The 26395-nt window shown below is 40.6% G+C and overlaps 1 protein-coding gene across 1 annotated transcript in view; it reads right to left on the bottom strand.

Moving 5' to 3' along the window:
• Positions 1-3091: 3091 nt before the first annotated feature.
• The window catches only part of FNTA (farnesyltransferase, CAAX box, subunit alpha), a gene marked incomplete at its 5' end in the record, with an annotated part of 30290 nt that continues 6986 nt past the window's right edge, over positions 3092-26395 (bottom strand). The window contains 7 exons of the mRNA XM_079726510.1: positions 3092-3720; positions 4002-4173; positions 5079-5141; positions 6937-7085; positions 8716-8842; positions 13711-13815; positions 23489-23603. Of these exons, the coding sequence (XP_079582636.1) occupies positions 3598-3720; positions 4002-4173; positions 5079-5141; positions 6937-7085; positions 8716-8842; positions 13711-13815; positions 23489-23603 (854 nt within the window). The 3' untranslated portion in view covers positions 3092-3597. The remainder of the gene's footprint in view (positions 3721-4001; positions 4174-5078; positions 5142-6936; positions 7086-8715; positions 8843-13710; positions 13816-23488; positions 23604-26395) is intronic.

The raw sequence follows: 26395 nt of genomic DNA on the forward strand, positions 1-26395 counted from the left end.
ATTTCATCAGAAGGTAGCGGGAAGCTGCCAAGCTGACTGTGGTAGATTAAAATTTTCCCTCAAAAGCTCAAATTTTATGATTGGCAACAAACACTCAGTTGTTCAAGTACAAATGGCATTCCAAGAAGAGTGGCCGTGGCCTGTTTGGGCCACAACTTACACAATTGCACAAATGCTTTTCTTCAAGACAACCAAAAAGTTTAGGCGTACTTCCATTCAGTCACACAAAATACTGAAAAGACCGTGAGTACTGTGAATAAAATATATAATTACTGATTCATCAAGTACATTGTTCAGTGAATGCATGGCAGTGAAGAAAACAATGAGTACTCAGTACCACTGCCTTGATTTGTGCTAAGGCACCAGCAGTTTTACCCACTGTTTATGTGCCAGCAGTGCAGATAGCAACACAGTGAAAGTATTATTGGATAAATAATTTTGAGCTAACAGCCCCTCCACAGACCACATTTTAATTGTTAGTCCAATGAAAAAAGTGCACTGCCAGGTCTCTGTATTCAGCTGCCCATCAGGAGATGGCCCTCATTAGGATCATCAAAATAAGTCATTATACACTTGAATCATGGGGCCTCCTCACCTGATTCCATACTCACTAAGCAACCTTTTGATAAATGAATTGCCACCTAGTTAAACTTCAGGCAGAAAATGCTAAGTGGCTAGGCTGATGCAATTGCTTGGTCCGCCTGTTACATTTCTCAGCGTAAATTAGTAAACTGCCATTACGCTTTTTATTAAACAGTCTCTTACGAGCTTTGTTGAGTCAGCAGCCCTGAATCTAATCAATTTGGGGACACTGACGAGGTAGTTTCTGAGAGTAAATGCCATCTTATGAAAACTTTTCTGTACAATTTTTTTTCATGACACCTTTGAAATTGTCTACATAGGGATGACACTTTATGAAAATTTCAAATATAAATTCAGAGATTTTTGGAGTTTAAAAACAAAAACTGACATGTAAAATGTTAAATACCCACAAAGTATATTTTCTCAAGGAATTTTTTTCACCATTATCCTAGTTATTTTGTTTTTTTTGTTGTTGTTTGTTTTTAATCAGACCGCTCTTTTAATTAGTGTTTATTTTTAATTTATTGGCGTACAGTTGCTTTACAATGTTGTGTTAGTTTCTGCTGTACAGCAAAGTGAATCAGTTATACATATACATATATCCCCTCTTTTTTAGATTTCCTTCCCTTTTAGGTCACCACAGAGCACTGAGTAGAGTTCCCTCTGCTATACAGTAGGTTCTCATTAGTTACCTATTTTATACATAGTAGTGTATATATGTCAATCCCAACTCCCAATTCATTCCACCCCACCCATTCCCCCTTGGTATCCATGTTTGTTCTCTACATCTGTGTGTCTATTTCTGCTTTGCAAATAAGTTCATCTGTACCATTTTTCTAGATTCCACATATAAGCGATATTATACGATATTTTTCTCTTTCTGACTTACTTCACTCTGTATGACAGTCTCTAGGTCCATCCACGTCTCTGCAAATGGCACTATTTCATTCCTTTTCATGGCTGAGTAATATTCCATTGTATATATGTGCCACATCTTTATCCATTCCTCTGTTGGTGGACATTTAGGTTGCTTCCATGTCTTGGCTATTGTAAATAGTGCTGCAGTGAACATTGGGGTGCATGTGTCTTTTTGAGTTATGATTTTCTCTGGATATATGCCTAGGAGTGGGATTGCTGGGTCATATGGTAGTTTCTCCAGGAATTATTAAAATACTGTTATTGGGAGTTCCCACAAGCTGTGTGGCATGGCCAGAAAAAAAGTTTAAAAAAAATATTGTGGGAATTCCCTGGTGGTCCAGTGGCTAAGACTCTGTGCTCCTAATTCAGAGGGCCCATGTTCGATCCCTGGTCAGGAAACTATATCCCACATGCCACGACTAAGAGTTCGCATGCTGCAACTGAGGATCCCGCATGCTGCAACTAAAGGTCCCACATGCTTCAATTAAGACGTGGTGCAGCCAAATAAATAAATAAATATTTTTTTAAAAAATCGTTATTTTCTGAATTCTTGAGATAACTGGTTTTTTTGTTTGTTTGTTTGTTTTGCTGCACCACGCAGCTTGCAGGATCTTAGTTCCCTGATCAGGGATTGAACCCAGGCCCCTGAGTGAAAGGGCTGAGTCCTATCCACTGGACTGACAGGGAATTCCCTATTCTACTCTATTCTTTAGTTATAGTCTGGTGCTTTGAACACTGAACAAAAATTCTTTATTGATAAGGTGAGATTTAATTACGTGCAAGTACACAGACACTCGCTTGTTCAACCTTCAACTCCTTTCTAGCATGTCTTCCTGAAGCGTGGAGGCTGGAAAGCTATAAACTACATTTCCCAGATTCCTTTTTGCAGTTAAGGGTGTTCGATGTCCTTCAGGTTCTTTCCAATCAGATGCACTAAAGTGAGCCTTTACTTTGGAGCCACGTCCTGTGGGAAGGGAAGCAGGTAAGCCTGCGTGGGAGGTGGTGGAGGTGGACATGGAGCTGGCGGCCTCGCTCAGCAGTTCCTGATCCCAGCACAGGCAACAGCAATGTGATGCTCCAGTTCTGCAGTGGGGTTTTGGGACATATTTCAGAAGATTGGGTCATTATTCTGTGAGCTACCTATATACCTCAATAAACCCTGTGAGTTTTAAACCACCTTGAGTGAATTTTGTTGCTTGTAGTCAAGAACCGACCACTTCACATTTTAATTACATTTCCTTTAACATAGTCATGTTTCTGGTTTCTTCAGTTTTATAGCAATATATCCTTCCTCAATTGCTTTTCTAAGCTGAGACAATGTCCCCTGTATATAGTTAAATGCTATTTAAAAAGTCAGGGGCTTCCCTGGTGGCACAGTGGTTGGGAGTCCGCCTGCCGATGCAGGGGACACGGGTTCGTGCCCCAGTCCGGGAAGATCCCACATGCCGCAGAGCGGCTGGGCCCATGAGCCACGGCTGCTGAGCCTGCGCGTCCGGAGCCTGTGCTCTGCAACGGGAGAGGCCACAGCAGTGAGAGGCCCGCGTACAGCAAAGAAAAAAAAAAAAGTCAAACCACTATGGCATTGTTTTAGGATACAGCTATAATTTTATTACAAAACCATTCTTTTGGCATTAGTTGGTTACAGTGATAGCAAGGTACTGTGAGTGTGGCAGAGCAGCTCTAATGGAACAACTGCACTCCCTGCTTTCTGAACTGAAATGTAAGTGACTCATGTCCTTTACATATGCGTTGCCTGCAAACATTAACGCTGCAAATCCTGACACATACACCGTTTATAGGGCAGTTGCTGCTACGGGGTTACAGTGAATGCTGAAAGGCTACCAAGTTCCTCTGGGGACTTCCTGTTTCTCCTCCCTCCCCTGAATCACTCTGCTTAACAAGAATCAAATCACTCAGAACCAGTCTGAACAGCAGCAGCACCCCAGGAGCATCACACTGGATTCATGTTAAAAAGCAGTGCCCGTGTAATGTACGTTTCACACCACAGGCAAAGGGGATGATCGCTCTGGTTTTTAACTCCTGCGTTAGAGTCTCTTAGAAAAATAAAAGCATCCCATCAAGTTCTTCTAGATGGTGTTATTGCTGTACATTTGTAGGTGGGTCACTTTCTGTGCTGTGTTTGCTTTGAAGGGATCTTCCAATATATCTCCAATATTCCTTTCTTATAGTGTCCTTTTCTTTAGCTAGGATTTCACATAACTGAAAATGAACAACAAAAATTCATTAAAGGAAATGTGTAATTCAATCCCTAGGGCAAATGCATTTGGACTAGCACAGTTTCATTCAGGTCGTGATCAAATGAGATACACCACTAGAGTCACATACTATGTGCACTAGTGATATGGGTGTCACCCTAAACAGCAGAATAGCCCTGCACGGAATTCTGAGTGGCTGTGTTGAAAGGGGCGTGAATACTCGTGTCGCTGGGCAGACCCAGCTTTGAGATTCCAAGAAGAAATCACTGAGTCCTGCCAGCTTACCTCTAATGCTTTATTAAGAATGTCCTCCTTGTTGTCACATTGGTTTTCTAGCATGTCTTCATAGATGTCCACGAGAAAGGCAATTAGGTAGGGGGAACTGTGACTTGGTTGTAAATCAAGTAATTGATTTAACAGGTTGGGATACTTGGAAAGACCACGATCCTGCAAAATCCTAAAAAAAAATTATTCCCAATTTTTAGAAGGAAGAACAAAAATAGTAGAAAGATCAAGAGAAAATGACCCCTGTAATATAAGCAAGAAAAGGAAACATTTTGAATGAGGTTGAAATGAAATGAAATTTTTAAATTAAATGTGAGCTTTATCATGCATAATTAAGAGCTGGGTAAAATTAGCTAAAAAGAATAATGAAGTTTAAACATAATCATTTGTAAGTCAAACTGTAACATATAAAATTAAAGGAAAAAAACTCCATTTTCTTAAAATTAAAAGTGAAGGAAAAAAACAGGAGAGACATTTCTGTGTCTTGAGATGGTTATTCATCCCTTTAGCTCTCCAGATATTATAGGCCCCAACCTCTGACAGATCTCCAAATGTGACAGCTCCATGCTTTGTGCTCTCTGGGCCTGTTTCCTTGGAGACCCTTAAGTTTGACAAGGAGCCGGGTGATATCAGTGGCAAGAGAAACCTTGCTGATTTAAGGAGTGAGACTTGTAACAGGTGATCTCCAGAAATGACAACAGAAAGGGTGGCTATGCGTCTGTGCAATCTGTTTGTAAGTGATTTGTCTTATCTTCCCGTGATCCTGAGCTGAACAGAAACTGGTGTGGGTATTCCGTTCTGTGACATAAAGACCCCAGGATTCATAAATGCAGTTAAAATTGTGTCACTGTCTACTCATGGACTATTCTAAAAACTGTGCTGGTATGTGCCTGGGAGGTTAAGGAAAGGGTAGGAGGTACTGTTCCTGGGTGTTGTCGTAACGCTGTTACACTTCTGCTCTTAGATCCAGAAAAATGGAAAATTCTTTAGTGTCCTTTTGGAATCTGATTATGGAACATATTCCACGATGACTCATGTTAGCAGGATAAAAAAAAAAAAGCAAAAACAACCTCTTACCCTTTCAAATAGTTCCATGCACTTTCATTATGTGGTACTAGTTTGATCATTTCCAGAGTGTACCTGTAAGAAAAAGAACACAAATAAACATGTGTGTAACTCTGCAAGAGCAGTGCACTAATGAGAAGCAGTCTTCCTATGATGGGGGCACAGCCTGGACATGAGCTTTCACTGATCTCTGCTGGTGGACTTGGTACCTCCCTGGGTTATATCTGAATTAGAGACTCCCTCGTGGCTGCAATGGTCAATTCTTATTTACAAAGTAATACGAAGGCTCAGTTCACAAATGGAAAAGAAGTTAATGTTGGAGACTTCCTTTCACTTAGGCTTTCCCTCTGAAGGAAATGTCAGCCACAACAAGGAGACTGTCCTTTTTTTGCTGAAGCAATCTTGGGGAAAATGTCTAAGATCTACTTATGCCAGAAGAATCATGACTCATTGAAAAAGAACTAAATAATCTTGGAAGCTATAATAAAAAATAGACAAGCATGGAGATTATATAGACAAAGAATAAAAACAAGAAACCAACAACTGCATATTTCTTATATTCCAAAACAAGAGTACCTGCAAACTATGATGTGATTCCATTCCAAATGGACGCTCCCTACTTTTCTCTTCCCCTTAACCAGATTATTAATTGTAATTTAGATCCAGTTACAAAAAATTCCAAGGGAAGTACAGAACTTTGCTTCACTATATGCTTGCTCAAATGAGTTAGTGACTGACTAAAGTTTAGTAATCTTAGTTTTGTTGCAGTGCTGTTTTAACGGCATTTTTTTCCACAGAAAGTAATAATAAACTCATTCAGCATTACCAAAATTATGAATATTATAAAAAAAGAAGCCTGGAGAAGAGAGTTAATATAGGACACTAGATTGGAGACTGCGTGTGTGTGCTTTTTTAAAATTTAAGTCACCAGAACCCTATATATAGAACAGATAAAATTAGAGCCAACTGCCCTGATCCACGCAGAAGTAAGGGCAAGGGAGATGAGAGGCAGATGTACCATAAAATCAGCTCTTCCTAGGAGCTGTTGAAACAACTTTTATAATTAAAGTATGACTATAATCTCATCAGGCTATAAAGACAATAAACATATTCAAATTTCACACAAGACACTGAGACAAATTAGACAAAGTCAGAAAAGAGGTTTAGGGACAGAATATAGAAATTCATGCCAATTCAGAAATTTCTAGATCTTGTAACAGCATTTTGTATGCTAGAGCAGTTTTCAACTGGGGGTGATTTGGGCTGGGGAGGGGTTTACTACTGAGATAATAGGGCATAAAGGCTGAGAATGGAGCCACACATCCTGTAATGCACAGGACCACAAAGACTCATTGGCCCAAACCCTGCACTCTGGGGACTGTTATCTAAAATTTAATGAGATAGTTTTAAAATAAAGCTTCCTAGACACTATGAAATCTGAGTTCTTCTCAATCTACAGTAGCAACAATATTTTAAGAAACTTAAGGCACTACAAAGTAAAGGTTTACTATACACCAGGGGCCCCCAACCCCCAGGCAGTGGACCACTCCCCATCGCTCACATTACCACCTGAACCATTCCCGCCACGGCCCCACCCCACCCCCGGTCCGTGAAAGAACTGTCTTCCACGAAACCAGTCCCTGGTGCCAAAAAGCTTGGGGACTGCTGCTATACACTATATTATTCGTAAATTTATCATTATAGGTTTCACCTAAGTATTCTGTCCTATTACTTCCATGAGGGTAGGATTGGGGCAATCTTGATCTTGGCTGTATCCCAACGCCTTTATGCCCTGTATCTCAGTAGTAACATGAGACGTGGTAGGCACACAAATATTCTTTTGATGAGTGAACAAGTGAAGATTACTAACTGGACTTCTCTCTCCAATACAGCACGATCATTGTAGCCCGTAGTGTTAGAAATTACAAAGTATCTTTGGTTCCAGACAGAGTTATTTCTCACATCCTCTTTGAGAAGCTGGTCTACATACTGCAGCTCATTATCCCAAAGTTTAAATTCCTAAAAGAAAATACAAAATAAAACATCCAATTAGAAATGTCCTATCATTTATTAACAACAAAAATAAATAAATAAAACTTCAGCAAAGCTAAGCAGGTAGAACTGAAGACATGGACTCATCACATATTTGGAGGAGAGGGATGCTGAAGGTCAAGGAAATGGCAGGGAAAGAAAAGTCATCAAAGACAGAGGAATGGCGATGAGGAAGGAAAAATTAGGAAGTGACGGTGAGCACCCAGAGTGGCTGTCATTCAGTAGCATCTTGTGGAAAACAATTTAGATACCAAGCAGCGTGTTTTAACTTTGACCGAAGAACTAAAGAATTAAATCAAAAGAAAAAGAAAAGAAAGTATATCTAACTAAATGCTTATGCATTGTTTACGGTAAAAATGTGGAAGAAAAAAACCAAACTCAGTAATAAGACAATGATTAACTGTACTACTGTATATTAATTTGATGTGATTTGACATTATTACATATATTAAGTAAAAGGGAAGTATTAAAAAATGCTAAAATACATGTAGATAAATATACAATTGGATTTAGATATAAATTTTTACATTACAAAGCTGTTTTAATTTAAAAAATTATGGAGAGAACCAACAAAGACAATTTGAAAAAGGAATAAAAGGTCAAAATGTACAAATGCTGCAAAAGTTGGGGACATTAACTATGAAAAAGCTAACGGAGATATGTTGCTTATTTGATACTAGCAAAAAACTAGAATTTCATAAAAAAATAAAAATACTAAATGTCTTTACAAAATGTATTCCTTTAATCAAATTTGGAAAAGTTTCAATTTTTAAGCAATAAATTTTTTGGTGAAATACTCTTGGTATAATGAACAGTGCAGAAAGTAGCAATTCCTGGAAAAAATTCACTGGACACAACACTACAATTGTTTGCTGGAATAAATAAAAATGCCCAGAGTGGGAGTTATAACTATTTTCTTTTCTTTTTTTTTTTAAAGATTTTTTTGATGTGGACCAATTTTTAAAAGTCGTCATTGAATTTGTTACAATATTGCTTCTGTTTTATGTTTTGATTTTTGGCCCCAAGGTATGGGGGAATCTTAGCTCCCTGAACAGGATCGAACTTGCACCCCCTGCATTGTAAGGCGAAATCTTAACCAGTGGACCGCCAGGGAAGTCCCATAACTGTTTTCTTCTATTCAGGACTTAGCATAAAATTTTAACAAGTGGGCAGAAATAAAATATACAACAGTTACAGTAAAATCATATTTCAAAGTTTATGCATGTAAAACCTTAATATGTAATATGTCCTTGTTAATTAAAATAACACAGCTGTATTAAAAATTTACAACTACTTTTTCTATTCAATTTGCTAGCAAATACGTGACACAAATTCAATCCAAAAAGTATTTTAAAAGTCACTATTATTCTTCTTTAATGTGAAGTTACTCACCAACATATCCAAAGAGATTATAAAGGTTAACCAATATGAAGGATGTCAGATTTAATTAAGTATCTGAATAATTCTTAATCATTATATATTGTTTGTAATGATCTATACGTGTGTTTCAGTTTAAGTATACTACAATTTAATAGTAATTAAATTATTTAATTCAGTTAAAAAAATAAAAATCTGTAAAACACAAGAAAGGCAATACCTGAATAACCCATTGTCGATGTTGCCAGGCGTGATAATTCTTTGCATCCTGATTAAGAATATCAGCAATAAACTCAAGCTCCTGAGATGGGTCTCTCAGCCATTCCACTAGCACTCGCCTATGATGCCTAAAGTCAAGAGAAGAAGTTCCGTGTTAATTTTACCCCAAAATGAAAGTATCTGCTGCATGGGTTAGGTGATGTGGAGGGACACTCAAGAAACAGCAATTTATCTCTAATTCTCAAGACTCTACTAGAAAGAAAAGGTACTACAGAATAAACACTAAGAGAAAAAATTTCAGAACACTAAGTAACAACTGAGAAACATAAAACAGTGATTTGCACGTAAAATGAAACCAGATAATAAGAGCTTAAAGGTTTATCTCAAGCTAAATCTGAAAGTACAGTTATCTCTTGACAACCACAGTACCCTGTGAAAGAATTTTTCAACATGCCCAGATGTCACAATGAGATTATGGGAAATGTGATACTATTTTATGAAGTATGGAAGCCCCTCTGGTTATCAACATGCTGTCAGTTTTCCTTAAGTCCTAAGTGCCACCATTCAAGCAACTTCTTATTCTACCAGTTTGTGGGCAGAATGGAATTCACTTCTTCTCTGGCAAGTAGCTATGACAAGTTGCAAGTTTGTCAAAAGAGGAGCTTCTGTACCAGGAAAATACTTCTAAGAGTTCTCTATTGGGTTCTATTTTTATAATTTTCTTTAGCTGAAATATTTATAAAAATCTATTAGTGAAAATGTTCTAAAATTCACTGTGGTGATGGCTGCACATATATACCCCTTAGATGGGTAAATAGCATGATATGTGAATTATATCTCAGTGAAGCTGTTTTTTTTTTTTTTTTTTTTGCGGTACACGGGCCTCTCACTGTTGTGGCCTCTCCCGTTGCGGAGCGCAGGCTCCGGACGCGCAGGCTCAGCGGCCATGGCTCATGGGCCCAGCCGCTCCGCGGCATGTGGGATCTTCCCGGACCGGGGCACGAACCCGTGTCCCCTGCATCGGCAGGCGGACTCTCAACTACTGCGCCACCAGGGAAGCCCAGTGAAGCTGTTTTTTAAAAAAACCCATTAGTATTCATTACACTAAAAGTGAGCAGGGATGATGGGGGAAAGGGGAAAGATTTAATGCTTAATGGGTGACCTATTCTACATGCATGGAAAATCTAAAAATTCATCTTAGAGAATATTAAGAAGGCAAGATACTACCAAGAGGAAGATCCTAGAGGGAACGGTTTCCAAATAATTTAATAAGTCTTCCAAGTCAGTGAGCACAGTAATAATTTATTTTTCCAGGTTACTGGTAAATTCTATAATTCAGGAAAAACTTAAGAATTAGGTCCTCCAGTGTGTCAAAATGACTTCTCAGAACAAAATACTAAGAAGCTCTCTCTGATGTTCTATGATTTAAAGAGTATTAAATTAAATACAGGGGTTTGATCTTACAGCATAAATTTTCATAGTGAATTTAATAAAAAGTGACCTGGCATACAGGATTTGCATTACTTGTACTATACTAGTTACAATAGCAACTAGCGGAGTGGGCAATTTAAAATGTACTGTAATTAAAAACTGCTAAGTTTCCAACAGCAGCTGCTCTGGGTTTCTTTTTTTCTTTTTAAATTTTTAAATTTTTATTTATTTTTGGCTGTGTTGGGTCTTCATTGCTGCACACGGGCTTTCTCTAGTTGCGGCAAGCGGGGGCTACTCTTCATTGCAGTGCGCGGGCTTCTCATTGCAGTGGCTTCTCTTGTTGCGGAGCACGGGCTCTAGGCATGTGGGCTTCAGTAGTTGCAGCACGTGGGCTCAGTAGTTGTGGCATGCAGGCTCTAGAGCGCAGGTTCAGCAGCTGTGGTGCACAGGCTCAGCTGCTCCGCGGCATGTGGGATCTTCCCGGACCAGGGCTCGAACCCATGTCTCCTGCATTGGCAGGTGGATTCTTATCCACTGAGCCACCAGGGAAGCCCACTCTGGGTGTCTTTATATATATTTTTTCATAATGATGGGTGACAACGTGTTAATGACAGAATCTGCAGTGTCCAGAAAAGGAAGCTACTTCTCTTCAGCAAAAACTAGATGTAATCAAATGCTGAGAATGCTTGTGATGTCTGGATTTGTTTTTAAGATAAAATGGTACATAGTTTATATATCTCTTCAAGTACTTTTCTGGACTTTTTTTTTTTTTGGCCACAACACACAGCTTGTGGGATCTCAGTTCCCCGACCAGGTATTGAACCTGGGCCATGGCAGTGGAAGCGCCGAATCCTAACCACTAGACCACCAGGGAACTCCCTTCTGGAGCTATAACCTCCAAATATTTATATAAAAGCACCTTAATTCCGAAGGGTCGATGTCTTTTAAATGAGGGACTGAAACTCTCTAGCTAATCACTTTTGTCACTAAAACAACTCTTTCATAAGGCAATTTCTCAGGAATGCAACCATCATACACTTACAAAGACAGAAGCTACAGAGGTGAAGTTGTTTAAAAGTCTACAAATGGAAATCCACAACAGCTAGCACATCCATGCTTTGCCAACTGTTCAGTTACAGTCAGATCTATTATGTTCTAATTCTTTGAAAATTAAGTACCTACTTATGGTTTGTACTCCTTAACGACCGTATTTGATCATGCAGATGATTATTAGCCAACTGGGCCAGAGAGCAGTTCACTCTCCACATGTGTCCACAGCTGGGGAGCTGTTCCTTCTCCTAAGGCTAACCTACGTGTTGGATCTCTTCCCAACTCCAAGCAAGCCCTTACTCTAGCCCCCTTTTCTCCAGAATTCTCACCTTCTCTCTTTCTAGTAATTCTCCCCACACCATGAAGTCTTTGCCACGTTGGAAAAACAAAACCCAAAGACACAGCCGTGACCAGCTGCTTGCTCCGTCTTCTTTCTCAACAGCGATTCAAGCCCTGCTCCGGGGCTCATTTCCTCTTCCCACCCCTGCCCCGCCCCGCCCCGCCCCTGGTGACCAGTCACTGGCAAGCGCCCACTTAACAGTCCCACGGGTCACCTCCAGCCCCCGCTCCCCTCGACCTCTCAGCAGCAGCTGATCCTGCCACCCACCCCTTCCTCCCTGAAGCTCTCCCTTCTCTTGGTTCCTGTGAGGACGCTGGCTTCTGGTTTCCCTCCGCAGTCGTCCTGGACCACCCCTCTGCCTCTCAGACGCTGATGCTCACCCGTGTTCTGTCCCCAACCTTCTCTACTTCTCCCTGAGCGTCCTCATCCAGAGCTGTGACGGCCACTCCAGAGAAGCATTTTTCAGTCACTTACTGGACAACTGGACACCCTTACACAGGTTTTCCATAAGCACATCAAATTCTACTTGTCTAGTACTGAATCCACCCTTCTTTCTCCAAAATGTGCTGCTTTGTTTCCCAAAATTCCCCAAGTGGTCAGCACCACCATTCACCCAATGGTCAAGCCAAAAATATAGACATCATTCTTCTCTGTCACTCTCCTGATAAGTTTATCTTCAAAGCCTGTTGCTTCTGCCTCCAAAACCTCTCTCACATCTACCCTTCTCTCTCCCATACCCTATCACACTCTCCTCTGGCTCCCGCACTGCCATGGCCCGCCAGAACTGTGAGCCTGTTCCGCTATCCTCCACCCTGCTGTCAGGGTAAAGCTCCTAAGACGCAAATCTAATCATACTACTTCCTTAACTAAAATGTCAGGAGCTCTCCACTGCAGCTAAGATCAATCCCCAAACCCTTACCAATGTTCATAAGGCCCTTTATGATCTCGTCCTAGGGCCCCCAAATGTACTCTAATCACATGAATTACATGCAGTTCCCGGAGTGCACCAAGCTCTTTCATGTCTCTTCTCCCCAGAATATTCTCTTTGCCTCAGCAGTGTTTCTTCTCAGAAATCATCCTTAATCTCAGGCATAAAGACAGGGTGGTGTGTGTGCCAGTCATTACACTGGGAAAACATCAAATGGAGGCAAGCCCTGCATGAAGAGCAGGCAGTCAGTGGCACAGAAGTGGAGACAGCTCTTGACGACACCACACTGCTGCTTCTCCTCCACCATGACCACGGCAACGCCACCTCGTCTCCTCCTCCTCCTCCTCCTCGACCGCCACCTCCATCACCACAGTCGCTACCATTCATGGGGGGCTCACTGAATGCTGGGCACTGTGCGGACTCTTTCTTTCTTCCCCATTTGTTCTCTGTCCTCCTGTTCCTTAACTTCTCTTTTCCCCCACCTTGTCCTGCTCCCCCATCCTCTTGTCTAAGCTAAGTTAGGGGCTTAAGTTTTAGAACAAATACACACTGTAAAAAACCCTACCATTATATTCTTCACACTGCACTGTAAAATGACTGGTTTTATTATTTGCTTTCCCTTTTAGATGGTGTCTCATTCATCTTTGTACCCCCAACATCAATAAAATTTTTTTTTTGGGGGGGTTCGTGGGCCTCTCACTGTTGTGGCCTCTCCCGTTGCGGAGCACAGGCTCCGGAAGCGCAGGCTCAGCGGCCATGGCTCACGGGCCCAGCCACTCCGCGGCATGTGGGATCTTCCCGGACCGGGGCACGAACTCGTGTCCCCTGCATCGGCAGGCAGACTCTCAACCACTGTGCCACCAGGGAAGCCCAATAAAAAATTTTTAATAAACAAATGAATAAAAGATGAAACACCAGAGAGTCATTTTATAACACACTGAATAGAAACATTTTTTCAGATTTTTCACTCAAATATTTTCCTGACTCTAGTACTATCACGTGCTAATGTGGAAGTCTGAAATAATTACGGCAGCAAACATTTGAGTGTTAACTATGGGTCAAGCACCACTTCAAGCACTAAACATAAAGTTACCTCAGTTACTCCCAACAACACTGTTAAGACTGGTGACATTAGCTCCAATGCAAGCACTGTAATTATAAAGAAACAAACAATTCCCTATGGTTTTGTCACCCATTGGCAGGTACTATTAGCATAGTGACTTATTTCCTTCCTATTTTCATCTTACCAAACTTGATAGTTTTTGGGCTGTTCCTCAATTATTGCCGTGATGTAGTTCATTTCCTCATGTAGATCCTTTTGGAGTGACTTTAAGAGAACTCTCCGAAAATGCCTACAGCAAACATCAAGCATCCAAAGTCTCATTACTCCACATAAATTGCCCAGCCACAGTATCAAAAGAAGTCACAAGACAGCAACATAGACACATTTTTGGTAGGTATTCTATATAACCAATCATTTAGCAACTTAACTGCTTGTGGTTGTCCAAACTCATACAACTATCTGATGAATGGAAGAATCAAGCATTTTGAAGCAAAATAGTGAAAGGCAGCAAATGTGAGACAGAAGAAAAGACAACCAACAAATGATTATTTCCAGGTAATACTCTGGTTACTAGTGTTCTATTACACAAGAATCAAAAACATCTCTTTCCCCATATGGTATAACCTGTTCATTTAGATACATTACTCATATAATAAATTAATTTCATTACAAACATTATCATATATTTTACTTTTAGAACCACCATAAAAATGCTACTTATAAATGAAACAAGTTTCTCTTTAATTTCTTCACAGGTGAAGTCAAACCATTAAAAAACCTTTTCCCTAAAGACATGATTAGTTATAGTCTATTTTTACTTCAAAATTTCAAAATATTCCAACTCAATATATAATGAGACAAAAAACTTAAAAAAAATTTTTAATACATCTTTATTGGAGCATAATTGCTTCACAATACTGTGTTCGTTTCTGCGGTATAACAAAGCGAATCAGCCATATGTATACATATATCCTTGTATCCCCTCCTTCGTGAGCCTCCCTCCCACCCTCCCCATCCCAACCCTCTAGGTCATCGCAAAGCACCAAGCTGATCTCCCTGTGCTATGCTGCTGCTTCCCACTAGCTATCTATTTTACATCTGGTAGTGTTCATGTCGATGCTACTCTCACTTTGCCCCAGTTTCCCGACCACCCCGTGTCCTCAAGTCCATTTCTATGTTTACGATTTTATTCCTGCCCTGCCACTAGGTTCAGCAGTACCATTTTTTTGATTCCATATATATGTATTAGCATACGGTATTTGTTTTTCTCTTTGACTTACTTCACTTTGTATGACAGACTCTAGATCCATCCACCTCACTACAAATAACTCAATTTCGTTTCTTTTTATGGCTGAGTACTATTCCATTGTATGTATGTGCCACATCTTCTTTATCCATTCATCTGTTGATGAACATTTAGGTTGCTTCCATGTCCTGGCTATTCTAAATAGTGCTGCAATGAACACTGTGTTACATGTCTCTTTCTGAATAATGGTTTTCTCAGGGTATATGCCCAATAGTGGGATTGCTGGATCATATGGTAGTTCTATTTTTAGTTTTTTAAGGAACCTCTATACTGTTCTCCATAGTGGTTGTATCAATTTACCTTCCCACCAACAGTGCAAGAGGGTTCCCTTTCACCACACCCTTTCCAGCATTTACTGTTTCTAGATTTTTTGTTAATAGCCATTCTGACTGGTGTGAGGTGATACCTCACTGTAGTTTTGATTTGCACTTTGCTAATAATTAGTGATGTTAAGCATCTTTTCATATGCCTCTTGGCCATCTGTATGTCTTCTTTGGTGAAATGTCTATTTAAGTCTTCCACGCAGTTTTTAATTGGGTTGTTTTTCGATATTGAGCTCCATGAGCTGTTTGTATATTTTGGAGATTAATCCTTTGTCCATTGTTTCACTTGCAAAATTTTCTCCCATTCTGAGGGTTGTCTTTTCGTCTTGATTAGATTTCCTTTGCTGTGCAAAAGCTTTTAGCTTTAATTAGGTCCCATTTGTTTATTTTTGTTTTTATCTTCATTACTCTAGGGGGTGGGACAAAAAAGATCTTGCTGTGTTTTATGTCAAAGAGTGTTTTTCCTATGTTTTCCTCTAAGAGTTTTATAGTGTCTGGTCTTACGTTTAGGTCTTTAATCCATTTTGAGTTTATTTTTGTGTATGGTGTTAGGGAGTGTTCTGATTTCATTCTTTTACATGTAGCTGTCCAGTTTTCACAGCACCACTTATTGAAGAGGTTGTCTTTTCTCCATTGTATGTTCTTGCCTCCTTTGTCATAGATTAGGTTGACTACATGTGCATGGGTTTATCTCTGGGCTTTCTATCCTGTTCCACTGATCTATATTTCTGTTTTTGTGCCAGTACCATATTGTCTTGATTACTCTAGCTTTGTAGTATAGTTTGAAGTCGGGGAGCCTGATTCTTACAACTCTGTTTTTCTTTCTCAAGATTGCTTCAGCTATTTGGGGTCTTTTGTGTTTCCATACAAATTGTAAAAATTTTTGCAATAATTCTGTGAAGAATGACATTGATAGTTTGATAGGGATTGCACTGAATCTGTAGATTGCTTTGGGTAGTATAGCCATTTTCACAATATTGATTCTTCCAATCCAAGAACATGGCGTATTTCTCCATCTGTTTACATCATCTTTGATTTCTTTCATCAGTGCTTTATAGTTTTCTGAGTAGAAGTATTTTGCCCCCTTAGGTAGGTTTATTCCTAGGTATTTTATTCTTTTTGTTGCAATGGTAAATGGGATTATTTCCAGAAAATGGGTTTGCCCATTTTCTGGAGAGTTTTAATAAATGGGTGTTGAATTTTGTCAAAAGCTTTTTTCTGCATCGATTGAGATGATCATATGCTTTTTATTCTGTAATTTGTTAATATGGTGTATCACATTGATTGATTTGCATATACTGAAGAATCCTTGCATCCCTGGGATAAACCCCACTAGATCATGGTGTATGATCCTTTTAATATGTTGTTGGATCCTGTTTGTTAGTATTTTGTTGAGGATCTTTGTAGCTACGTTCATCAGTGATATTGGTCTATAATTTTTTCTGTGATATCTTTTTCTGGTTTTCGTATCAGGGTGATCGTGGCTTCGTAGAATGAATTTGCGAGTGTTCCTCCCTCTGTAATTTTTTGGAAGAGTTTGAGAAGGATGGGTGTTAGCTCTTCTCTAAATGTTTGATAGAATTCACCTGTGAAGCCATCTGGCCCTGGACTTTTGTTTGTTGGAAGACTTTTAATTACAGTTTGAATTTCATTACTTATGATAGGTCTGTTTATATTTTCTAATTCTTCCTAGTTCTGTCTTGAAAAATTGTACCTTTCCAAGAATTTGTCCATTTCTTCATGGTTGTCCATTTTTCTGGCATATAGTTGTTTGTAGTAGTCTCTTATAATCCTTTGTATTTCTGTGGTGTCAAGTTGTGATTTCTTCTTCTTCATTTCTAATTTTATTGATTTGCATCCCCTCCCTTTTTTTCTTGGTGAGTCTGGCTAAAGGTTTATCAATTTTGTTTATCTTCTCAAAGAACTAGCTTTTAGTTTTATTGATCTTTGCTATTGTTTTCTTCATTCCTATTTCATTTATTTCTGCTCTGATATTTATGATTTCTTTCCTTCTACTGACTTTGGGTTTTCTTTGTTCTTCTTTCTCTACTTCCTTTAGGTGTAGGGTTAGATTGTTTGAGACTTTTCTTGTTTCTTTTTTTTTTTTTTTTTTGCAGTACGCGGGCCTCTCACTGTTGTGGCCTCTCCCATTGCGGAGCACAGGCTCCGGACACACAGGCTCAGCGGGCATGGCTCACGGGCCCAGCCGCTCCACGGCACGTGGGATCTTCCCAGACCGGGGCACGAACCTGTGTCCCCTGCATCGGCAGGCGGACTCTCAACCCCTGCGCCACCAGGGAAGCCCTTTTCTTGTTTCTTGAGGTGAGATTGAATTGCTATAAACTTCCCTCTTAGAACTGTTTTTGCTGCATCCCATAGGTTTTCAGTTGTGTTTCTGTTGTCATTTGTTTCTATGTATTTTTTTATTTCTTATTTGATTTCTTCAGTGATCTCTCTGTTATTTAGTAGTGCACTGTTTAGCCTCCATGTATTTGTGTTTTTTAGTCTTTTTCCTATAACTGATTTCCAATCTCATAGCATTGTGGTCAGAAAAGATACCTGATATGATTTCAATTTTCTTAAATTTTCCGAGGCTTGATTTGTGACCCATGATGTGATCTATCCTGGAGAATGTTCTGTGTGCACCTGAAAAAAAGTGTATTCTGCCACTTTTGGGTGGAATGTTCTATAAATATCAATTAAATCTATCTGGTCTCTTGTGTCATTTAAAGCTTGTGTTTCTTTATTTTCTGTTTGGATGATCTGTCCATTGGGTAAGTGGGTTGTTAAAGTCCCCTACTATTATTGTGTTACTGTCGATTTCTCCTTTCCTGGTTGTTAGCATTTGTCTTATGTATTGAGGTGCTCCTATGTTGGGTGCATAAACATTTATAATTGTTATATCTTCTTCTTGGATTGACCCCTTGATCATCATGTAGTGTCCTCCCTTATCTCTTGTAACAGTCTTTATTTTCAAGTCTATTTTATCTGATACGAGTATTGTTACTGCAGCTTTTGATTTCCATTTGCATGCAGTATGTTTTTCCATTCCCTCACTTTCCGCCTGTATGTGTCCCTACATCTGAAGTGCATCTCTTGTAGACAGCATATATATGGATCTTGTTTTTGTATCTATTCAGCCAGTCTGTGTCTTTTGGTTGAGGCATTTAATCCATTTACATTCAAGGTTATTATCGATAGGTATATTCCTATTACCATTTTCTTAATTGTTTTGGGTTTGTTTTTGCAGGTCTTTTTCTTCTCTTGTGTTTCCCGCCTAGATAAGTTTCTTTAGCATTTATTGTAAAGCTGGTTTAGTGGTGCTGAATTCTTAGCTTTTGCTTGTCTGAAAAGCTTTTAATTTCTCCATCAAATCTGAATAAGATCATTGCTGGGCAGAGCAGTCTTGGTTGTAGGTTTTTGTCTTTCATCACTTCAAGTATATCTTGCCACTCCCTTCTGGCTTGCAGAGCTTGTGCTGAAAAATCAGCTGTTAACGTTTTGGGGATTCCATTGTATGTTATTTTTTGTTTTTCCCTTGCTGCTTTTAATATTTTTTCTTTGTATTTAATTTTGGTTAGTTTTAGTATGTCTTGGTGTGTTTCTCCTAGGGTTTATCCGGTACGGGACTCTCTGTGCTTCCTGGACTTAGGTGACTATTTCCTTTCCCACGTTAGGGAAGTTTTCCACTATAATCTCTTCAAATATTTTCTCAGACCCCTTCTTTTTCTCTTCTTCTTGTGGGACCCCTATAATTTGAATGTTGGTGCGTTTAGTGTTGTCCCAGAGCTATCTGAGATTGTCTTCTATTCTTTTCATTCTTTTTTCTTTATTCTGTTCCTCGGCAGTTATTTCGACCATTTTATCTTCCAGCTCACTTATTCGTTCTTCTGCCACAGTTACTCTGTTATTGATTCCTTCTAGTGTATTTTTCATTTCAGTTGTGTTGTTCATCTCTGTTTGTTTGTTCTTTAGTTCTTCTAGATCTTTGTTAAACATTTCTTGTATTTTCTCAATCAGTGCCTCCATTTTATTTCCAACAGTCTGAATCATCTTTACTATCATTACTGTGAATTCTTTTTCAGGTAGATTGCCTATTTCCTCTTCATTTATTTGGTCTTGTATGTTTTTACCTTGCCTCTTCATCTGTGACATATATTTTGCAGTCTCATTTTTTTTTTTTTTTTGATGGGTGGGATTGTGTTCCTGTCTTACTTGTTGTTTGGCCTGAGGCGTCCAACACTGGAGTTTGTTGGCTGTTGGGTAGGGCTGGGTCTTGGTGCCGAGATGAGGACCTCTGGGAGACCTCACTGCGATGAATATTCCCTGGGGTCTGAGGTGTTCTGTTAGTCCAGTGGTTCAGACTCGGAACTCCTACCGCAGGAGCTTCGGTCCTACCCCTGGCTCATGCGCCAAGATTTTGCAAGCTGCGCAGAGCAGCAAAAAAAAAAAATAAGAAGAAGAAGAAGAAGAAAGAGTAAAAAATAAAATTAGACTAGGAAACTAACAGATATGTTAGAAAGAATATAAAAATAAAAATATACATGAAACAACCGTAAGGTAAAACAGAATCACAATAGTAAACAAGAGCAGAAGGGAAAAAAAAAAAACAAGAGCAGAAGGAAAAAAAAAAAAGGTAGAAAAGGCCTTGGCTGTGGAGGGCGGGGCCTAAGCAAGGGCAAGGTTTGGGTAGTGGGCGGGGTCTATGCTTAGGACTCACACGGCTGGAAAAGGCCCTGGGGGGTGTGTGTGTGGGGGGTGGGGCTTAGGCTCAATGGAAGAGAAGGGGCCCAGGTCTGCCTCTGGTAGAGGACGGGGGACCCGGCCTGGGAGCCCAGCTGGCTTCCTGGGCCCAAGTGGGCGGGGCAAATGCCCTCTGCTCCTCTTCTGCTCCTCCCGTCCTGGAGGGCCCTTCCTGCTGCCTCTCCTCCTCTCCCCTGGCCTCCCTCCTATGCCTCCAGGACCCACGCATCCTGGACGGGGCTTTGGAGGGCGGGGCACCCGGCCTGGGAGCCCAGCAGGCTTCCCAGGCTCGAGTGAGTAGGGCAAATGCTGGGCACTCTCCCCACTCCGATCCAAGCCCCCGAGGGTCCCTCCAGGCATAGGAACTCCTCCCCTCTCAGCCACCCCTCAGGGGCGCCGGTCCTGTCTGGCCTCCACTTCTCCTCCCTGCTCAGTCCCCCCATGTCCTACCGGTTCACTTGGGGGTTCCTCCCATCTCCTTGGGCTTCGAGGTCCCCCACCAGTGTCTGGCAAGCGCCCTAGTTGTGGGGAGACGCCAACTCTTGTGTCTTCCCACACCGCCATCTTGACTCCACCCCCCAAAAAAAACTACTTTAAAAGTTATCTCTTAAAATGAAATGCTAAATAGAGGAAATGATAGTATTTCTCTATTATAATTAGCTTAAAGAAAATGAGGCTTCACAGAGCACATACACATACAGGCAGCCTGGTTCATATGGGTAATTTCAGGTATACTGTTTTTAAGAAAACAGCAAATAAACTTAGGAAATTTTAAATGCATTCTAAGTTGCTCTGATCTGTGTACAGTCAGGAATTTCTTACAAGCTAAAAATGTGCATATTAGAGACATAAAGTGATGGAAGATCACACTAACAGCTCTAGATAATCCTACTAAAATGACAGTAAAGAAATAAAAAGGGTATAAATCCACAAGGATGAGGGGGTACCACAGCAATTGGAAGAGGTCAACAAAACGATGGAAAATGGTAAGCTGATAGTTTTGACTGACTTAGAAAACCAGAAAGTGCTAAACACCTTTAAAAGTCAAGTGAGGAAGAAAGGTTCAGAAGTGAGATGTATCAGGTATTTCCGAAACTGGAAGTCAAGAGTGGGGCTGAAAACATTTTAAAATGTAGAAAGAGTCCTCAGCAGCCAAGATCCTTCCCCCAACCCTGAGCAGAGAGGTGACATCTCCCAACCTGGGTGTGTGTGTGTGTGTGTGTCTTTTTTTTTTTTCCTCACACAGAGCTCCTAAAACCCTTGTAAATTCCTGAGTGATAAGAGCACTCAGGTATCTCTTCTACTGAGATGATTCTGGTTGGGCTCCTGGATGGCTCATGGTCACCAGAAAGACCAAGCCTTGATTAGAAACTTGGAATGTTCAGCTCCACCTCCCATCTTCCAGACAGGGGAGAAGGGCTGGAAATGGAGTTAATAATCGATCGTGTCCACGCGAGGAAGCCACCATTAAATCCCAACAGTAGGGGATTTGGAGAGCTTCCAGGTGGGTGAACACATCCATGTACCAGGAGGGTGATGCACCTCAACCCCACAGGAACGGAAGCTCCAGTGCTTGGGACCCTCCCAGATGTCACCCTATGCACCTTTTCATCTGGCTGCGCATCTGTGTGTTTTATCATATCATTTAATAAACTGGTAAACATAAGTGTTTCCCTGAGTTCTGTGAGCTGCTCTAGCAAATCAGTTGAACCCAAGGAGGGGATCGTGGAACCTCTGATTTATGGCCCACCAGTCAGAAGCACAGGATGTGCGACTGGCATTGGGGTGGGGCAGGCTTGTGGGACCAAGCCCTTAACCTGTGGGGTCTGACGTTACCTGCAGGTAGACAGTGTTAGAATTGAGTTAAACTGTAGGACACCCAGGTGGTGTCATAGGGAACTGCTTGGTAGGGGAAAAATCCCACAAACATTCGGTGACTAGAAGCGCCAGAAGTGAAGTGTGTTTTGTGAAAGTAAAGAAAACACGCAGGAGAAGGACTAGGGTTTTCCTAAAAAGCCTGGGCAGCAGACAAGTGGCTTTATTTTCTGGAAAAATCCAAAGCAGAAAGAAATACCAGACACAGCAGAAGGCAGGGTGAGGTAAAGGCTGGAAACAAGGAAATTTAAAACGCTGATACACTGAATAACTGAGATGGCCCCCACCCCTGTCTTCCCCTGCCAGAATTGACCCCCAGAACTGTGGCAGCCAAATGTACACTCCTCAGACAGCTCTTCTTCAGAGAAACAAAGTAGTCAAGAGAAAAGACCCAGAAATACTGACATATGAAGACGTCAAACAAAACACCCATGCCTCCACACTAGCTTCATGGTAAAGCCCTCTAGGTGACAAGTCCTGCAACATGCAGAGATGCCAAATCAGGTTTTTCCTGCTTCCACTGTAAGTATGAAAGGAGAGCCAAGAGTTACCATTCATTTGAAAAAAATGTTTACATTAAAGAGAGCAAAACAAATAGAAAAAATGAAAACATATCCCATCCATGAAATAAACAAGATGCTATTAAAAAAGAATACTCAGAGAAGATAAAAAGAGCTCTTGTAAATTAAAAATGAGTGCAGATAGAAGAGTTAGAAGATAAAGTTGAAGAAATCTCAAAAGTAAATAAAAACGGATGAGTAAGAAAAGACAACCTCAGAAGTACAACATGCAACTAAAAGGCATTCCAGAGACAGTCAACAGAGGAAAGAGAGAAGACATTATCAAAAGAACATAAAAAAAAAAAAAATTCCCAAAGCTAAAGAAAAGGTTAAAACGAAGGAATGGGAATCTTCTCAATAGAGGCTGAAAGAAACAGAAAGACAGTTTTAAAAATCTAACGGAGAATGATTTCCAATCTAGAATTCTATCACTAAAGCTCGAAGAGACCGAAGACACTTTTAAATTTATGAAACCTCAGTAACAATTTCCATCACAGCCTTCTAAGAGTTTTCTTCTATTCAAGGATCTGGTCTATAAAATGAGAGTAAAGCAGGAAAGAGAAAGATGTGGGATCTAGGAAACAGGGACCCAACAAAGGAAAGAGCTATGGACCAGACACGCGGTGCCCAAGTCCTTGGAGAAGAAAGGAAGGAACTGAAGGGTTACCTGCTGTGCTCAACAGTAACGAGACATTCTACATGAGCAGAGAGTCTGGGAGACAGTTAACTTGCTGGTAAAAAGAGAACAAAACTAAATAAAAAAGCCAATCTGTTAAAGGAAATGTAAATATATGATGAAATGTGGGTCCGCATGAACCATGAACTGATTACTGTGATGGAGACAGTACAGGAGACTGAACTCTATTTTCCATAGAAGGAGTAATGTCTAAAATGAAAAAATCACAAATAATCAAGCATATGATTTAGAATATAGAGGTGATTTTAAGAAAAAACACCTAGGAATTGTTGCCTCCGGGGAGTGGGACTCTGTAGTGAGAAGGAATAGAGCAGAGATTGCTATTTTTCATTCAGCCTCTGACTTTTAAGCTCACATGTGAATTGTTATTTTGATAAAAATTAACGTTAAGAAAGAAGTCATCCAAACTAAAACCTGCGACATTCAGACAGGGAATATTAACAATGTGTCTTACTTACCACACTGTGTAATTGGCTGCATTTAACTCGATAGCATCTCTGGTTAGTTTAAAAGCTCGTTCACTTCTCTCGTCACGCTGCAGGACAGCCCGGAAATAATCATAAACATCCTGAACTAGAAACAGAGGACACAACTGCATTAGGATGGTCTTTCTTGTTTAAAACAACCACTGTAGTACAAAGTGTTGTTTTACTCTGTGAGGAAGATACTTTATTGTATGTATACGATTTATAACAATAAGCAAAAGAAAGAAAATCCAATGACTATGACTGCCACCCTGATAACTTGTGTCACAGCCAGGATGCATATACAGGGGTTGATGCCAGACTCCAGATCCCCCAGAGACCTTATGCATTAAAGAAAAATTAAGAGTGCATATATCCAAATATATTCACTTAGCTGTTTTTCTCACATTTTATTTTGATCAGTTTTTTTTAACTGAAAAAGTAATATACACAATGATAGAAAACTCAAACAGTACAAAAAGGTTTATGCTAAGTTTCCATTCCACTAAATTCCCAGTCCTTCTCCCCAGAAGCCACTGTGGAGTGATTCTAGTGTATCCTTCCAAATATATCCTATGCACATAGAAGCATATGTTCTAATTCCATCCTCCCATTTTTTTTTTTAATACAAATGAGATCACATCCCACTCTAACGTCCTAGGCCTTGCTTTTTTCACTCATACATTATTCAAGGTCGTATAAACTAGTAAATATCTCTATGGAAAACCACTTGGTAACATCTATTAAAAATTAAAAACTGGGGACTTCTCTGGAGGTGCAGTGGTTAAGAATCTGCCTGCCAATGCAGGGGACACGGGTTCGAGCCCTGGTCTGGGAAGATCCCACATGCCGAGGAGCAATTAAGCCCGTGCACCACAACTACTGAGCCTGAGCTCTAGAGCCCGCGTGCCACAACTACTGAAGCCTGCACGCCTACAGCCCGTGAGCCACAACTACTGAGCCCGTGAGCCACAACTTACTGAAGCCCGCATGCCTAGAGCCCGTGCTCCACAACGAGAAGCCACCGCAATGAGAAGTCCGCGAACTGCAACGAAGAGTAGCCCCTGCTCGCCACAACTAGAGAAAGCCCACGCTCAGCAACAAAGACCCAATGCAGCCAAAAATAAAGTGTTTCTCTAATAAATAAATAAACAAACAAACAAATAAATAAATAAATGACTACTCATTGACCTAAGAATTCCAGTTCCAGTAAGTTTTCTTACAAACATACTCCTGTATGTGCCCAAAGCATCCAAGGAAATTTACATAAGAAATAAAGAAATGAAGACTGGAAACAACTGAAATTTCCATGAGTAAAGAACGGGTTAAGTCCATCATGGTACACCCATACAACAAAATCCTATGCAGCTATTAGTAACGAGGCTGTTCTGTTATGTACTGAAATGGAACAGCTGCTAAGACAGGCTGTTGAGTGAAAAACGTAAGGTGCAGAGCAGCAGCTATTCGTTTAGTTAAAAATATGTTTATTTATGAACATATGAGTTTGAGGAATAAGATGAGACGATGACATAATTTTCAACCACATTCCCCGTGACAAAGTTTACTACGTTTTTCAAACAGCTGCACAGCATTTCGTTGTATGGGCACTCTAATTATACCTAACTCGTCCCCTATAAATGAATGTTTAAATTGTTTTCATTCTTTCGCTGTCCTATCATGGTATATTTCTGCACACACGTGCAAATTCAGTACAGCTGTAGGATGAATTACTACAAGTGGAATTACTGGATCAAGGTTATGTGCACTGTTGATGCTGACAGACGGTACCAAATTAACCTCTCAGAAAAGGTCTGTTCAATATATAGTCCCTCCAAGAATGTACGAATACACCGATTTTTTTCCACATCCTCACTGACAGAGTATCAAAACCTCTGATCTTTGCCAATCTCTTAACTGAAGGAACAGAGACCTTTACAAATATTAACCTATTTTACTCTCATTTCCACAAGAGAAACAGATTTAAGAGAGATTAACAAGTTCACATGGCCCAGTGTACTTTGGAGACAGAAGTTAAACCCCAATCTAGTCTGACACCAAAGCACACACTGCTAACCACAATGCTCATTTCACTGCAGCTGAAATGCCTTCACATCACAGCACAGAATAACGTAGAGAACAGACTAAGGTCCTAAACAGACTACTAAAAAAACCCAGGTGGGCTTCCCTGGTGGCGCAGTGGTTGGGAATCTGCCTGCCAATGCAGGGGACACGGGTTCGAGCCCTGGTCTGGGAAGATCCCACATGCCGCGGAGCAACTAAGCCCGTGAGCCACAACTACTGAGCCTGCGCATCTGGAGCCTGTGCTCCGCAACGGGAGAGGCCACGACAGTGAGAGGCCCGCGCACCGCAATGAAGAGTGGCCCCCGCTTGCCGCAACTGGAGAAAGCCCTCGCACAGAAACGAAGACACAACACAGCCAAAAATAAATAAATTAAAAAAAAAAAAAAACCCCAGGTGTTAAATACTCCTCATTACTTCTTTTTCCACAATTAAAAATTTATGTGGACATGCTATGCTATTTTTCTTTTTTTTTAATCTTTATTTATTTGTTATTTATTTGGCTGTGTCAGGTCTTAGTTGTGGCATGTGGGATCTTCACTGCTGCATGCGGGATCTTTTGTTGCAGTGCACGGGCTCTTCGTTGTGGCACATGAGCCTCTCTCTAACTGTGGTGTGTGGTCTCCAGAGTGCATGGGCTCAGTAGTTGCAGCACGCAGGCTCTCTAGTTGTGGCGCGTAGGCTCCAGAACATGCGGGCTCAGTAGTTGTGGCGTGTGGGCTCCAGAGTGCAAGGGCTCGGTAGTTGTGGAGCACGGGCTCAGGAGCTGTGGCACATGGGCTTAGTTGCCCCGTGGCACGTGGGTATGTTCCCTGACCAGGG

The sequence above is a fragment of the Hyperoodon ampullatus genome (assembly GCF_949752795.1).
Source record: "Hyperoodon ampullatus genome assembly, chromosome: 20".
NCBI lineage: Eukaryota > Metazoa > Chordata > Mammalia > Artiodactyla > Ziphiidae > Hyperoodon > Hyperoodon ampullatus.